The 13634-nt window shown below is 50.5% G+C and overlaps 1 protein-coding gene and 1 long non-coding RNA gene across 6 annotated transcripts in view; one reads left to right on the top strand and one right to left on the bottom strand.

The window, feature by feature from the left end:
- LOC125487875 overlaps positions 1-4718 on the top strand; it is a 17943-nt gene extending 13225 nt beyond the window's left edge. The window contains exon 2 of the long non-coding RNA XR_007266134.1: positions 3913-4718. This is a non-coding gene — a long non-coding RNA (uncharacterized LOC125487875). The remainder of the gene's footprint in view (positions 1-3912) is intronic.
- The window catches only part of ubap2l (ubiquitin associated protein 2-like), a 49606-nt gene that overhangs the window by 4162 nt on the left and 31810 nt on the right, over positions 1-13634 (bottom strand). For 4 of the 5 annotated variants that reach the window (XM_048620371.1, XM_048620374.1, XM_048620373.1 and 1 more), the window contains 7 exons: positions 13051-13225; positions 11592-11661; positions 7936-8128; positions 4596-4684; positions 3959-4012; positions 3223-3304; positions 2801-3018 (listed from right to left, as the gene is read on the bottom strand). In XM_048620371.1, coding sequence (XP_048476328.1) covers positions 2801-3018; positions 3223-3304; positions 3959-4012; positions 4596-4684; positions 7936-8128; positions 11592-11661; positions 13051-13225 — 881 coding nt within the window. The remainder of the gene's footprint in view (positions 1-2800; positions 3019-3222; positions 3305-3958; positions 4013-4595; positions 4685-7935; positions 8129-11591; positions 11662-13050; positions 13226-13634) is intronic. The other variant, XM_048620372.1, reaches the window with a different exon arrangement.

Raw genomic sequence — 13634 nt, 5'->3', positions numbered from 1 at the left:
GGGGAAAGAGGGAGAAATGAGTAAAACACCCGATTGGCAGTCAGCAGGGCTTCCAAGTGAGGGCCCCGCACTTGGCAAATATCAAGACACGCAGAGAGAATGGGGGCGGAGAGCATGTTACCCTAACGGGTTGGTTAAAAGCGATTATTCCCCCCACCCCACTCACAGACTGGTCTGCAAGAAAAGTATTCTCTACCAGCAGTGTCGGCCCCCCTTGAATGGACGATTAACATGGCGGGCCTTCGCTGCACTTCACTGAGGCAAACATGGAACCGATCCCACTGAGCTACCATCAGACCTGCGGCAAGTATTCGAGGGGACTGTTCCGTCGGACACAGAAGCAGAAAGAGGCCATTAGCTCCATCGAGTCTGTGCTGACATTCAATGAGATTGCGATTGATCCGGTTGTCCTTAACTCCCACTTTCCTGCCTTTTCCCCCATTCCCTTCCTGATTTAAAAAAAATTCTCTCAGTCTTGAGTCTAAGCAGAATTAGCCGTGTGACCATAAAGATACAGACAAACTATCAGGCCATTTGGCCCATTGAGTCTACTCCGCCATTCAGTCATGTTTCTCAACCCCATCCTCCTGCCTTCTTCCTGTAACTGTTGATCCCCTCACTGATCAAAAACCTCTGCCTTATACTTAATGACCCAGACAGAACTCCGCAGTAAAGAATTCCACAGATTCATTCCTTTTGGAGAGAAGAAATTTCTCCTCATCTGTCTTCAATGGGCGACTCTCACACCAAGATGATGGCCCTCTGGTTCTAGCCTCTCCCACACAAGGGGAAACAACCTCTCCACATCTCCCCTGTCAATTTCCCCCGAAGAATCTTGTCTGCTTCAATAAGGTCGTCTCTCATTCTTCTAAACTCCAATGAGTACAGCCAATCGACTTAACCTCTTCTCATAAGACAGGTCCCTCTATACCTGGGATCAGCTGAGTGAACCTTCTTTGGATTGCTGCAGACGTTCAGTCTATCGTTCCTTAGATACACGTTCCCAAAACTGTTCACACTATTCCAGCTAAGGCCTGACTAGTGCCTTGTACAGCTTTAGCAAACCTTCTGACCTGGGGTTTGAGACAGTCTCAGTCTAGGCTGGGAGAACTGGTCACACTGCTTCAGGATCATAATGAGTTTTGGAGCACTGTGTTCAGTTCTGGTTTCTTCATAGACTTCGTAAAATCCCTACAGTGTGGAAACAGGCCCTTCGGCCCAACAAGTCCACACCAACCCTAGGAGCCTCCCATCCTGACCCATTCCCCTTACAACCCACCTAAGCTACACATCCCTGAACATTACGGGCAATTTAGCATGGCCAATCCACCTAGCCTGTACATCTTTGGACTGTGGGAGGAAACCGGAGCACTCGGAGGAAACCCACACAGACACAGGGAGAAAGTGCAAACTCCACGCAGACAGTCGCCCGAGGGTGGAATTGAACCAGAGTCCCTGGTGGTGTGAGGCAGCAGTGCTAACCACTGAGCTCCTTGTTATAGGAAGGATATTATTAAGCTGGAGAGGGTTCAGAAGAGATTTATCAGGATGTTGCAGGGTATGGAGGGTCTAAGTTATAATGAGAGGCAGGATAGGCTGGGACTTCTTTCATTGGAGCATAGAAGGTTGAGGGCTGGCCTTATAGAGGTTTATAAAACCATGAGAGATTTAGATAAGGTGAATGGCAGGTGTCTTTTCCCTAGGATGGGGGATTTCAAGACTACGGGGCACATCTTTAACAGGAGGAGAAAGATTTTTTTGTTTAGTTTGGGATTATGTTTGGCATGAACTGGTTCAATTGAAGGGTCTGTCTGTGTCGTATGGCTCAACGACTGCCCAAGAGGCAGGAAACCTCACAGCTTTTAAAAAAAGAACGACATGGACAAACACTTGAAGTTTGTCGATTGTCGGGAAAAACCTATCTGGTTCATCAGTGTCCTCCAGGTGAGGAAACTGCCATCCTTACCTAGTCTGGGCCTACACTTGACTCCAGATCCACAGCAATGGGGCTGATTCTTAACTGCCCTCTGGGCAATTAGGGACGGGCAATAAATGTCGAGACGCCCACATCCCGGGAATGAATCGAAAGAAAACCCTTGCCAGGCTATGGACCTAGAGCAGGAAAACGGGAACAGTACAGCTTTTCGCTTGGTGCAGACTCAATGGGTTGAAGGGCCCCTTGCGAGTTGTGTACAATTCCACGAGGGGTGGAAGTAAAATGTGGACTGAAAATGTGAAACCGCAGGACGGAGGGGAACAACAACATTAATGCTTTCAGTTAGAGAACGCAAGAGGCGGCTAAGCCTGCGCAGGTTAGTTCGAGAAGACCTCCTGATTAGCGTGTGCACCCACCCCTTCTAATTGCCAGCCCCCTCACCGAAAACAAAAAGCCACTGAACATATTTTATCACAAGAGCATTTGTACAATCTCTTTTCGAAGGTCTTGGAATCTACTTCTGTTGACCTGACTTTTTGAAAAATAAACCTGCCTGCAATTGGGTGATAAGGTTATCAAGACCAAAAACACAAGTGGTGTTTTCCAGATTGCTACCAGAATGTTCATATCTTTATTTATTTTTAAGGTAGGAAGTGAGGCTGGGATGAGCCCGAGCAATTTAAAAGCGCAGGAGGTGGCCATTCAGCCCCTCCCTGGCTGGGCTAGCCCCCTGCGGGCTCTCAAACTCGGGAACGATGGAAAAGCTGGAGGAATACAGACGTTGCTGCTCGCGCTCGCGCTCCCCCCCCCCACTCCCATCGACAGGCAGCACACACCCCCACCCCGCTCTGGGAGAGTACTCACAGCGAACATGGCGGGTCCATACTGGAAGGTGTTGGGGAGGCCAGGCACGCCGGCATAGTACGGCAGGCTGGTGTAGCTGTAACCAGGTGGCAAGGCCGGGTTCAGGAAGGTCTGCTGCGTGGTGTGGTGGCTCTGTGTCTGGTTCTGCTGAGGCTGCGCCAGTGTGGTGGCTGGGGCAGGGGAGGAGGCGTCTCCTCGGCCAAACTTCGTCAGGTCCCCTGGGGTTGCAATGGAGAGAGAGAGAGACAGACACCGAGAGAGACACGGGGGGGTGGGGAGGAAGAGTGGGGGTAAGAGGGACAGACAGGATAGGAGTGAGGAGGAGAGAACAAACAAAAAGTTTGTGGTTACTGGTGATGCTCCTTGATGGTTTCACCCCGCACCCCCCCGCCCCACCCTGCACGCGTGCACCAGTCCCTTACCAGAGTACGGGTTATTTGTCAGGCTGGCTTCCCTTCCAGTGATCGGGGTGGTGGGAGCAGCAAATGGAATCCCGTAATAGTCCTGAAGAAGAGACCGCATATAGTTAAGACATTCGGTCAGGAGCCTGTGGCGTGCCGTGGCAATAATGTGGTACACGGCACCAAAACAAGTGCTCGGGCAGGCACAGAACGTGCCTTCCCTGGCAGGGAGAGCACGTTGGCCCGTACAGCCCGACTGAGTGCCCTTGCACCTTCCAGTGCTTTGACACTACCTTCTTTATGGCCAACGTCAACTGGGGAGGCAGTGGTAACCCATAGCCCCAGCTTAATCTTCTGGGGAGGTGGGTTCGAATCCCACCATGGCAGAACTTTATTAAATAAAAGAAAAATCCGGCATTAAAACAAACAAGTTTAATAGTGACTGCCAGCTCCCTTCTGGAGTACTGCGTGCAGTTCTGGTCACCCTGTTATGGGAACAACATTATTAAGCTAAAGAGGGCTCTGAAGAGATTTACCAGGATGTTACAAAAACAAATTGCTGGGAAAGACTCAGCAGGTCTGGCAGCATCTGTAGAAAGAAATCAGAGTTAACGTTTTAGGTCAAATGACCCTTCCCCAGAACTGAGATTTTCCAGCAATTTCTGCTTCTTGTTTCTGATTTACAGCACTTTTTTTTTTTTAAAAAACCAGGATGTTTCCAGGAACGGATGGAGAACAGGAGAGATCAAACACTCACCAGAGGAAACCTCGTCTGAAGCATTTGCAAATCGTCATAGCCGTACACCTGAGGCTGGGACAAAGAGAATGTTAACAGAATTCGCCCAGGGACAAGCCCAAGTTACCATTCAACTCAACTCTGTTGGCAGTGAGGAAAGAGGCCAAGACAACAGGGTACCTGCCTCCTGCCTCACTCTTACAATCTGTCTGATTCAGGGGCAGCGCTGCGGATGTCAAGTGGATGGGGAGGGGGCCTGCAGAGATGGCGCGAGCGAGCGAGAGGGAGAGACTGACACAAGACAGACAGAGATGCTGGATGACCTCCATCTAAATCCTCCTGTCTATCAGACCACATCCAATGGCCCGGCCTCAATCAGATGATACCAAAGGGTCAACCGAACGCCACCTAGCGCTGGTCTTCAGTGCCAGCCTTCACTGCTTAAAAACGGAAAGGGGGAAACCAGAGCAGCAACCCCTGGATTCGACTTTCTAGTTGCTATTACAGAGGTTATTTGCAGGACGGGCCCTTGCTCAGGAATCAGGAGATTGTGTATCGGCATTGAATGAGGGAACGGTATCACCAGCTGGTTCCTGTTTTACACAGCAGTGATACCTATGCACATGCTGTTAGTTATTTTTAGAAACACGTTCCTCACCTGGTATGCGGGAAGCAGTCCTGGTGCCACAATGTATGGGTTAGGCAGCAATGGTGGAACCCCTGGGGGAAGATTGGGAGGAGCCTTCCCTGAAAATCATTACCATTAAATGTTAACATTTAATGCTGTCACTATCGGGTCATAATTCAACAGCAAAAAGCAAACACTGCTAACCATCTAATCCATGTGGATTACAGTGGAGTATCTCAAAACAACACTCTCAGTTAGAAGTTAGACACACAGTAAAACTTCCCTTACTCTTAAAGTCAAAGTAAAGCTTCCTCCACCACCACCACCCACTCCCACTTCAATCAACTATTCCCAGGACAGGGACAGCAGGGGGTTAGATACAGAGTAAAGCTCTCTCTACACTGGTCCCCCCCATCAAACACTCCCAGGACAGGGACAGCACGGGGTTAGGAACAGAGCTCTCTCTACATTGTCCAAATGCTCCCATGACGGGGGTAGCACTGGGTTATAGACAGAATTTAAACTCAAAACAAAATAATTACTGAATTTGTAAAAAGGCTAACCCCTCAGTCACAGTGACCATGAAATTGCGAGAGTGGAGTGAGCCAGGTGCATTTTTACTTATTGCTTTAGGGAATGCGCTGTCTTCTCCTGGTCTAGCCTACACACAACTGCAGACCCACAGCAGTGTGGCACATGCCTGACGGCCTTCTGATAGCACAGCTCTCCCCACCAGAAGACAAAAGAAAACAGCTCTGTGGACACCGCAGCAAAGCAGCATCGTCTTTAAGGGTGAGGCAATGAATGCTGGCCTGGGCAGCAGCATGGAAATCGCAGGAAGCTGATTCTTTAGAGGAAGGAGAGGCGATTGCATTGAAACGGAAGGGGATCCCAAGGAGACTTTTCCAGGGTGGATGCCTGGAGGATGTTTCCCCATGTGGGAGAGACTGGAACTGAGGGAGCAGGGCTTAAAAACGAAGGAGCTCCCATCCGAGGAGGAGACTGGAACTTGATAGAAGGCGTGTGACTCTCTTCCATACAGAGCGCCCAGACAGAATCACAGGAACAAGAGGGGGCCATTCAGCCTGCTCTGTCATCTAATGATCGAGCACTTCAATGCATTTTTTTTCTTTATTCATTCATGAGATGAGGGTGTTGCTGGCTAGCAGTATTTATTGCCCACAGGGCAGTTATGAGTCAACCACATTGCTGTGGGTCTGGAGTCACATGTAGGCCAGACCAGGTAAGGATGGCAGTGTCCTTCCCTAAAGGACGTTAGTGAACCAGATGGGTTTTTCCCAACAAGCGACAATGGATTCACGGTTATCATTAGATTCTTAATTCCAGATATTTCTATTAAATTCAAATTCCACCATCTGCCATGGCAGGATTCAAACCCAGGTCCCCAGAACGTTACCTGGGTCTGTGGATTAACAGTCCAGTGATAACACCACTAGGCCATTGCCTCTTTTACCTATACTTTTACCTTCCACATCCCCCAAGCCTGGTGATCAGAAATCTATCAATTTCGACCTTAAACATACTCAAAGTCTGAGCCTCCTCTGTGACGTAGAGAGCTCCAAAAATCCACAGCCCTGACTGAAACAATTTGTTCAAACCAACTTAAATGGCATCCTCCTTATTTTTAAATCCTTCCCCCGCCCACCCCGTTCTAGATTCCCTAACCGGGGGAAACACCTGACCCGCATCTAACGCAGTCTATCGCTTTAAGCATTTGTCAGTTTCAATGAGATCACCTTGCATTCATTGAATAACGAGAGAATACAGAGATTGGCCCAATCTCTCTCCATTAGGACTGTCCTGCCATCCCAGGAACATAGCTGGTGAAGAGATAGTAAGAACTGCCGATGCTGGAGTCTGAGATAACACAGCAGGCCAGGCAGCAACAGAGGAACAGGAAAGTTGACGTTTCGGGTCGGGACCCTTTTTCAGAATGGTCTGAAGTAGGGTGCAGACCCGAAGCGTCAGCTTTCCTGCTCCTCTGATGCTGCCTGGCCTGCTGTGTTCCTCTAGCTCCACCCATATCTGGTGAACCTATGGCAATGACATCCTTCCTGAGATCAGGGGACCAAAACTGTATACAACTTACTCCAGGTGCAGTCTAACTGAGCTCCTACACAATTGAAGCAAGACTTCCTTACTCCAGCACACTCATCCTCTCACAAAAAGGATAATGTTCCATTGAGCCATTGGATTTCTTTTCATATCCACTGGGGGTGGCAGGGGAAGAGAGAGACACGTGTCTCGATTTCGTTTTGCCTCTGAAAGACAACACCTCTCGACAGCGCCATTGTCTCTTGGTACTGGCGCAGGTAGGATGGCCTCAATAACTTCATACAGGGTTTATAACTAACAAGATAGGGGAGGTGATGGCCCGTTGGTATTATCACTGGACTGTTAATCCAGAGACCCAGCTAATGTTTGAATCCCGCCATGGCATATGGTGGAATTTGAATACAATAAAAAAATCTGGAGCGTAACGATGACCATGAATCCATTGTTGATTGTCGGAAAAACCCATCTGGTTGTCCTTCAGGGAAGGAAACTGCCATCCTTACCTGGTCTGGCCTACATGAGACTCCAGACCCACAGCAATGTGGTTGACTGTTAAGAGTGCCTTCTGGGCAATTAGGGATGGGCAATAAATGCAGGCCAAGCCAGCTATGCCCACATTCCATGAATGAACAACATGCATTCACGTGATGTCTGTACTGCAAGGAAACATCACATGACACTTTGCTGAATTGTTACTGAACAAAACACAATACAGTCACATGGGTGATATCAGGGCGAGGCAAACGGAGGCTGGGTCAAAGAGGTCAGTTTCCAGAAGGTATTAAAGGGTGTAGAGCAATGCAGAGGGACAGAGAGTTTCAGGGAGGGAACTGCAGGCAGCTGAAGGTACAGCCACCAACGGCACAGTGATGGGCATCGAGGGATGCAGAATATGTCAAGAGCTGGAAGAGTGCAGAGATCTCAGAAGGCTGGAGGAAATAGATATGATATGAGGGGTGCAACACAGACCGGGGTGGGGGTGGCCGGGGGTGCTGACAGAGACGGGGTTGGGTGGGGGTGGGCAAAAGAGACGGGGAGAAGGAAATGGGCGAGGTGGGTGGCACAACAGAGACTGCAGAGATGGAAGGAGCAGCAGCAGCAATATTAAATGGCCTTTTCAAAATCAATCTGCATTTTGCCTGGGGTCTTGCGTGTGAGTTACATTTCCCTTGGTTTAAAGGAGTGCTAAATTCGGGCCGCTGCACAGTGGGAGCTACAGGCCCAGAAGGTGAGAGGAGCGGTCCTTAATCCGTGCCCCAGGCTGCTGAACCCCTACTCCCCCTCTCACCATTACCTGACGTTGTTGCAACAGAGCTGCGGGAGGCAGCTGTCACAGTGGAGTTGCTGACCAGACTCAGATTCAGGCTGCTCACACTCCCCAGGGTGTTGGAGACGCTCGATGATGGAGCCACCGACACAGTGCTGGCTGCTGTGGCGAAAGTGCTGGGGGACGAGTGGAGACACGCTTCACTTTCCACACTTGTGTGCTGTACGGAGACCGGAAACAGGGAGGCGAGAGACACAGTGAGCTCGCTGCAGGAGGTCACTCAAAAACTAAATAAACCTGGTTTAAAAAACATCACGAGACTTCCAACACACACACCCACACACACATTTCATTCGACACCCCCCCTCCCCAGTCCCTTCACCAAGACACCAGCCCCGCCCCACCCCTTGGTACTTTGTACGGTGCTTTGAAACACGGTGACTCAGTGGTTAGCACTCCTGCCTCACAGCGCCAGGGACCCAGGTTCGATCCCACCCTCGAGTGACTGTCTGTGCGGAGTTTGCACATTCTCCCGGTGTCTGTGTCAGTTTCTTCTGGGTGTTTCAGTTCCTATTCAGGTGTTCCTCTCACAGTTCAAAGATGTGCAGGTTCGGTTGGATTGGCCATGCCCCATAGCGCCCAGGGATGTGCAGGTCAGGGTGGATTGGCCGTGCTAAATTGTCCCGTAGTGCCCAGGGATGCACAGGCTAGGGTGATTAAACCACGGGAAATGCATGGTTGCAGTAATAGGGTGGGATGCTCTTTGGAGGGTCGGTGTGGGTTCGATGGACCGAATGGCCTGCTTCCACACTGTAGGGAAGCTATGATTCTATGAATTCAGACTGAGGCAAACACCACTCTTCAACTTGCCTGCCCCGCCAATCTCTACCTGAGCTGGTGCAGGAGGAGCTCCCTTGCATTTAGCTTTGCAGCATATCTGTGCAGACTGTCCCCCTCAAGAAAGAGGGCACCGAGACCATGAGTGTGGATGGGGTTTACAAGACAGAATTCTAGAGCTTAGGGCCCCAAGCAATTGCAGGCACGGCCTCAAACCTTGGGGCTGGAAGCTGCGCACAAGTGACTGGAATTGGGTGGGGAGGGAGTCCAAAACTAGAGGGGCATAGGTTTAAGTTGAGAGGAGCAAGTTTTAAAAGGGAACGGAGGGGCATCTTTTTTCACACAGAGAAGGTGGTGCATGTATGGAATGAGCTGCTGGAGGAAATGGTGGAGCCTGGTACAATTACAACTCATATAAGGTACCTGGATGGGTACATGAACAGGGTTGAGAGAGATATGGGCCAAATGCTGGCAAATGGGACTAGACCGATTTAGGATATCTGGTCAGCATGGACGAGTTGGACTGAATGGTCTGTTTCTGTGCTGTACGACTCTATAACCCGAAGAGGCCAGAGGAGAGACTGTGGCGGACCTCAGCAAACTGGACACTAGAAGGGCTTGGGAGTATGGAGTCACAAGGAAAACACAAGGCCAGCGAATAGCAACACATGGGGAAAAGAAATGTCCGGGCAAACAGATCCCAACTCCCACAAGCGTCAGCATCTGCTAAATATCGGTGCCATTGCAAAAGAGCTTTTGTTCAACAACAGTTAGAGATTAGTTAAGGACGCTTACTACAGTTCTTGACTCATGAGTGTGTGTCTAGACTAAATAAAGATTCAAAAAGGTGATGAGCAAAGCTATTCACTGGGGATGATCATTGACATCCACCTGGAGAACTAAATACCTGCCTGGCCAGTTCACACAGTCAGTCACTTCATATCCGGTGTGGCCATCTGAGAACTAGCCCTGTGTCACCTTGAACGTCCTGCAGGAGCATAGAAACTAGACCATTTGGCCCTTTGGAGCCTGCTCCACCATCCTATAGGCTCCTGCTTGATCCCCTATCACACTGCCATATTGCTGCCTTCTTGCTTTATTCCTTGACACCTTTAATATCTACAAACTTATCAATTGCTTTCTTGAATGTATTCAGTGACCTGGCCTCCACAGCTTGACTACCCTCTGAATGGAATGTTTCCCCATCTCAGTCTTAAATAGTCTATACATCCCTACTTCTGAACTCTCTCCACCTCCTGCAGCAAAGGTTTTCCTCAGCGTATCTGGCTACTTTCACTAACTGGTATAGTCTCAATCTCTCTCTCTCTCACAGTCCTGCCCACCCTCTCTCAATACAAAGATCCCTTTGTACAGCCACACCCACATCTCTCGCCTCAGTTTCTCTCTCTGTGGAGCAAAGTCTTCATAGAATCCCTACTGTGTGGAAACAGGCCATTCGGCCCACTGAGTCCACACCAACCCTCTGAAAAGCATTCCACCCACCTACCCTATCCCTGTAACCCTGCATTCCCCATGGCTGACCCACCCTAACCTGCATATCTCTGGACACTACGGGACAATTTCCAACAGCCAATCCACCCTAACCTGCACATCCCTGGGCACTACGGGACAATTTAGCACGGCCAATCCACCCTAACCTGTACGTCCCTGGGCACTACGGGACAATTTAGCACGACCAATCCACCCTAACCTGCACATCCCCGGACACTACAGGGCAACTTAGCCTGGCTAATCCACTCTAACCTGCACACCTTTGGACTGTGGGAGGAAACTGGAGCACCCAGAGGAAACTCACGCAGACATGGGGAGAACGTGCAAACTCAGTTGCCAGAGGGTGGAATCAAATCCGGGTCCCTGGCACCATGAGGTAGCAGTGCTAACCACCGAGCCACCACGCCACTTTCACAGACACATTTCCTCAACGTTCGCCGGAGTGACCATTATTCCGACGCAGCTGACCCCCTGCCATAAAGAAAGAGACAAGGTGCAGATGGAGACGTATTGTTGTCCTCAGGGCAAAGGTGATTGATGGGAGATTGGATCGAGGCGTACAAGATGGTGAAAGGTTTGAGGTCAGTTAGAGGGATGCGGGGTGTTGCGCGAGAGATGCAGACAGTGACGTGAGGTAGAACTCTTTTGGTGGTGGGTGATAACAGCCTGGAAAGTGTGCGTGTGCCCGTCTCCGTGTGCCCATGCATGTGCCTGTCCAAGTGTCCATTTCCCTGTGCATGCATCCCCACACGTGTACGTGTACAGACATGTAGCAAGGGAGCGGGGAAATGAATGAATGATTTCTGAGGGAAATCGGATTGGCGCTTGAGGGGAACATACACTCGGTAGCTGCTGGGAAGCATCGACTGAGAGCCAGCACGGAGTCAATGGGATGATTGGCCACCTTCCAACAAGTCCAGATTCCCCTCCAACCTGCCCAGGAACTATAATCGGCTGTTCCTCCACTGTTGCTGGGTCCAAATCCCGGCATTCCCTTGCACGATGATGCTGTGGGTGCACCCAAGCCCCCAAGGACTGCAGTGGCCCACACTCTCCAAGGGTCTTTAGGAACAGGCAATAAATGTTGACCTACAGGGTGGCACTCCTCCTCAATGCAGAATCAACTTGTAAGACAACTTACGAAACTTTGCACCAAAATAAACCATTTCTGAGCAGATGGGGGTAGCTTGGGCTAAGACAAGCCATTACTGTGATTCATCTACCTCCTATGATCCAGGGCCAGCTCCTCATGGAGATCAAGGCCAGGTGGCTGCACACTTCCAAGAGAAGACCATCAAGGGCATTTCTTTTTTGAAAGAAACAAAGTAGCTTACCAAGTGGGTTGAAGTTGAAGAGCGCCCTGAGGAAGAAGACAGACTGCTGCTCTGTTGGGTTGATGCGGTGCTGAAAGAGAAAAAAAGTGAGGAGAAAAAAGTAGGCGTTAGAGGTGGACAGCAGGGCATGTCATTGAGTCATAGAGGTGTACAGTACAGAAACAGACCCTTCGGCCCAACTCGTCCGTGCCGACCAGATATCCTAAATTAATTTAGTCCCATTTGCCAGCATTCGGCCCATATCCCTCTAAACCCTTCCCATTCATGTACCCATCCAGATGCCTTTTAAGTGTTGTAATTGTACCAGCCTCCACCACTTCCTCTGGCAGCTCACTCCATACACGCACCACCATCTGCATGAAAATGGTGCCTCTCAGGTCCCTTTTAAATCATTTCCCTTCACCTTAAACCTATGCTCCTCTAGTTTTGGATCCCCTACCGAGGGGAAAAAGACCTTGTCTATTTACCCTACCAACGCTCAAGTTTATAAACTTCTACAAGGTCACCCCTCAGCCTCCAATGCCCCACGGAAAATAGCCCCAGCCTATCCCTATAACTCAAACCCTCCAACCCTGGCAACATCCTTGTAACTGGCAGGTCCCAGCTACACATTCCTACCAGGAGGGATTTTACAGCAGTACCCAGTTGGAGGGCACAGGGTCTGGGTGACCCCGAAACGGGCAAGGATTAACTGGGTTTGGGGGGGGGGAATGACAGCACATGCTGGACAAGGCTGGGAGATGCAGTGCTCCGGTGTCACAGAGGGGGAGCGAGAGCGCGAGACACACACGCACACAAGTGAGAGCCGGGTGCACACTTGTACAAGGAACGCATCAGAAAAGGAGATTGTCTACTGGAGGAGGGAGACACTACGTTGCAACCACACAGGACTGCACCCAAAGTACCCTACACAGCGCGGAATCTGTCATTTCAGCATGTGCTTCGGAGGCAGTTCATGGGACAAGGGTGGGGGGAGGGGTTTGGTAAAATGGTCCAACGCACCACGGTTCAGAAGCAGCGTGGAGCCATCTCGTTGAGAGATACAAGTTGGAGGCTGATCGAGGGGGCACAGGACTGTCACACGCCAATGATTACAGTCTGGTCACCACTCCCTCAGCTGGGACTGATCAAACCCTGTGAGTTATTTACTTAACCCGACAAAACACAAGTTTCGAAGTCCAATGCGCAACAAACTTACTGATTTTTGGGAAGCGGGCGGCTTCCAAACCATAAGGAGACAAACCGTCAGGCAGAGTCACAACATTGTATACAGACAATACATAAAGGCCTTTTATGTGAACTCTCAAAGGCAGCGCGCACATACAACAGGCCTGGCTCTTGCAGAAAGTCGATACGGACTTGACAGCACAAGAAGTCGTGCCTTCCCACCCTCTGAGATGGAATGAAACTGAAGGGACGCACTGCTGGATTGGCTGGGGAACCGAGATGAGCTGCTTACCTGCTCTGCTGTGGGGTGGTCGTGCTTGGCAGCTCCTCGGTGTGGCTAAGGCTGGCCAGCCCTGAAGGGTGCTGGCTGTTTGATGTTAGTAGTGACGATGCAGATACTGCATTCGAGAGTGAAGCCATGCTGGGGACTGCAGGCGAGTCAGACTTCACTGCAGAACCAGCTGCAGCTGCACAAAACAGGAGACAAGGATTAGCCGAGCGCGGGGTGGCCCTGTACGCCCCTCTCCATGAGTCGCCTCACCTCCGAGGCTGCTCATTTCTGATACAGCCAAAACCCGCTGTGGGAAAAATTGGAGCTGATGGTTGCCATACTGATGCACCAGAGGCTGTACCAGCAACAGGCCATTTGACCCTACTGCCCCTTGTTCTTCTGTTTCACATGAGCCATCTCCTGGTCTACTCTTCACTCACCTTGCCCACACCCCCACACCCTGTCCTTCTGCCCTTTTCTCCCTCATGTTTCTCCAGCTTCCCCCTCCCTTCACATCTCCACTATTAGGCTCCCCCACTCTCCGCGGGAGCGAGTCTCCCCCATTCTCCCACAACGCGCCCCTTGCGGGAGCGAATCTCCCCCAT

The sequence above is a fragment of the Rhincodon typus genome, chromosome 46, assembly GCF_021869965.1.
Source record: "Rhincodon typus isolate 14 chromosome 46, sRhiTyp1.1, whole genome shotgun sequence".
In the NCBI taxonomy this organism is placed as follows: Eukaryota; Metazoa; Chordata; class Chondrichthyes; order Orectolobiformes; family Rhincodontidae; genus Rhincodon; species Rhincodon typus.
This window is presented reverse-complemented; position numbering and strand designations above follow the sequence as displayed.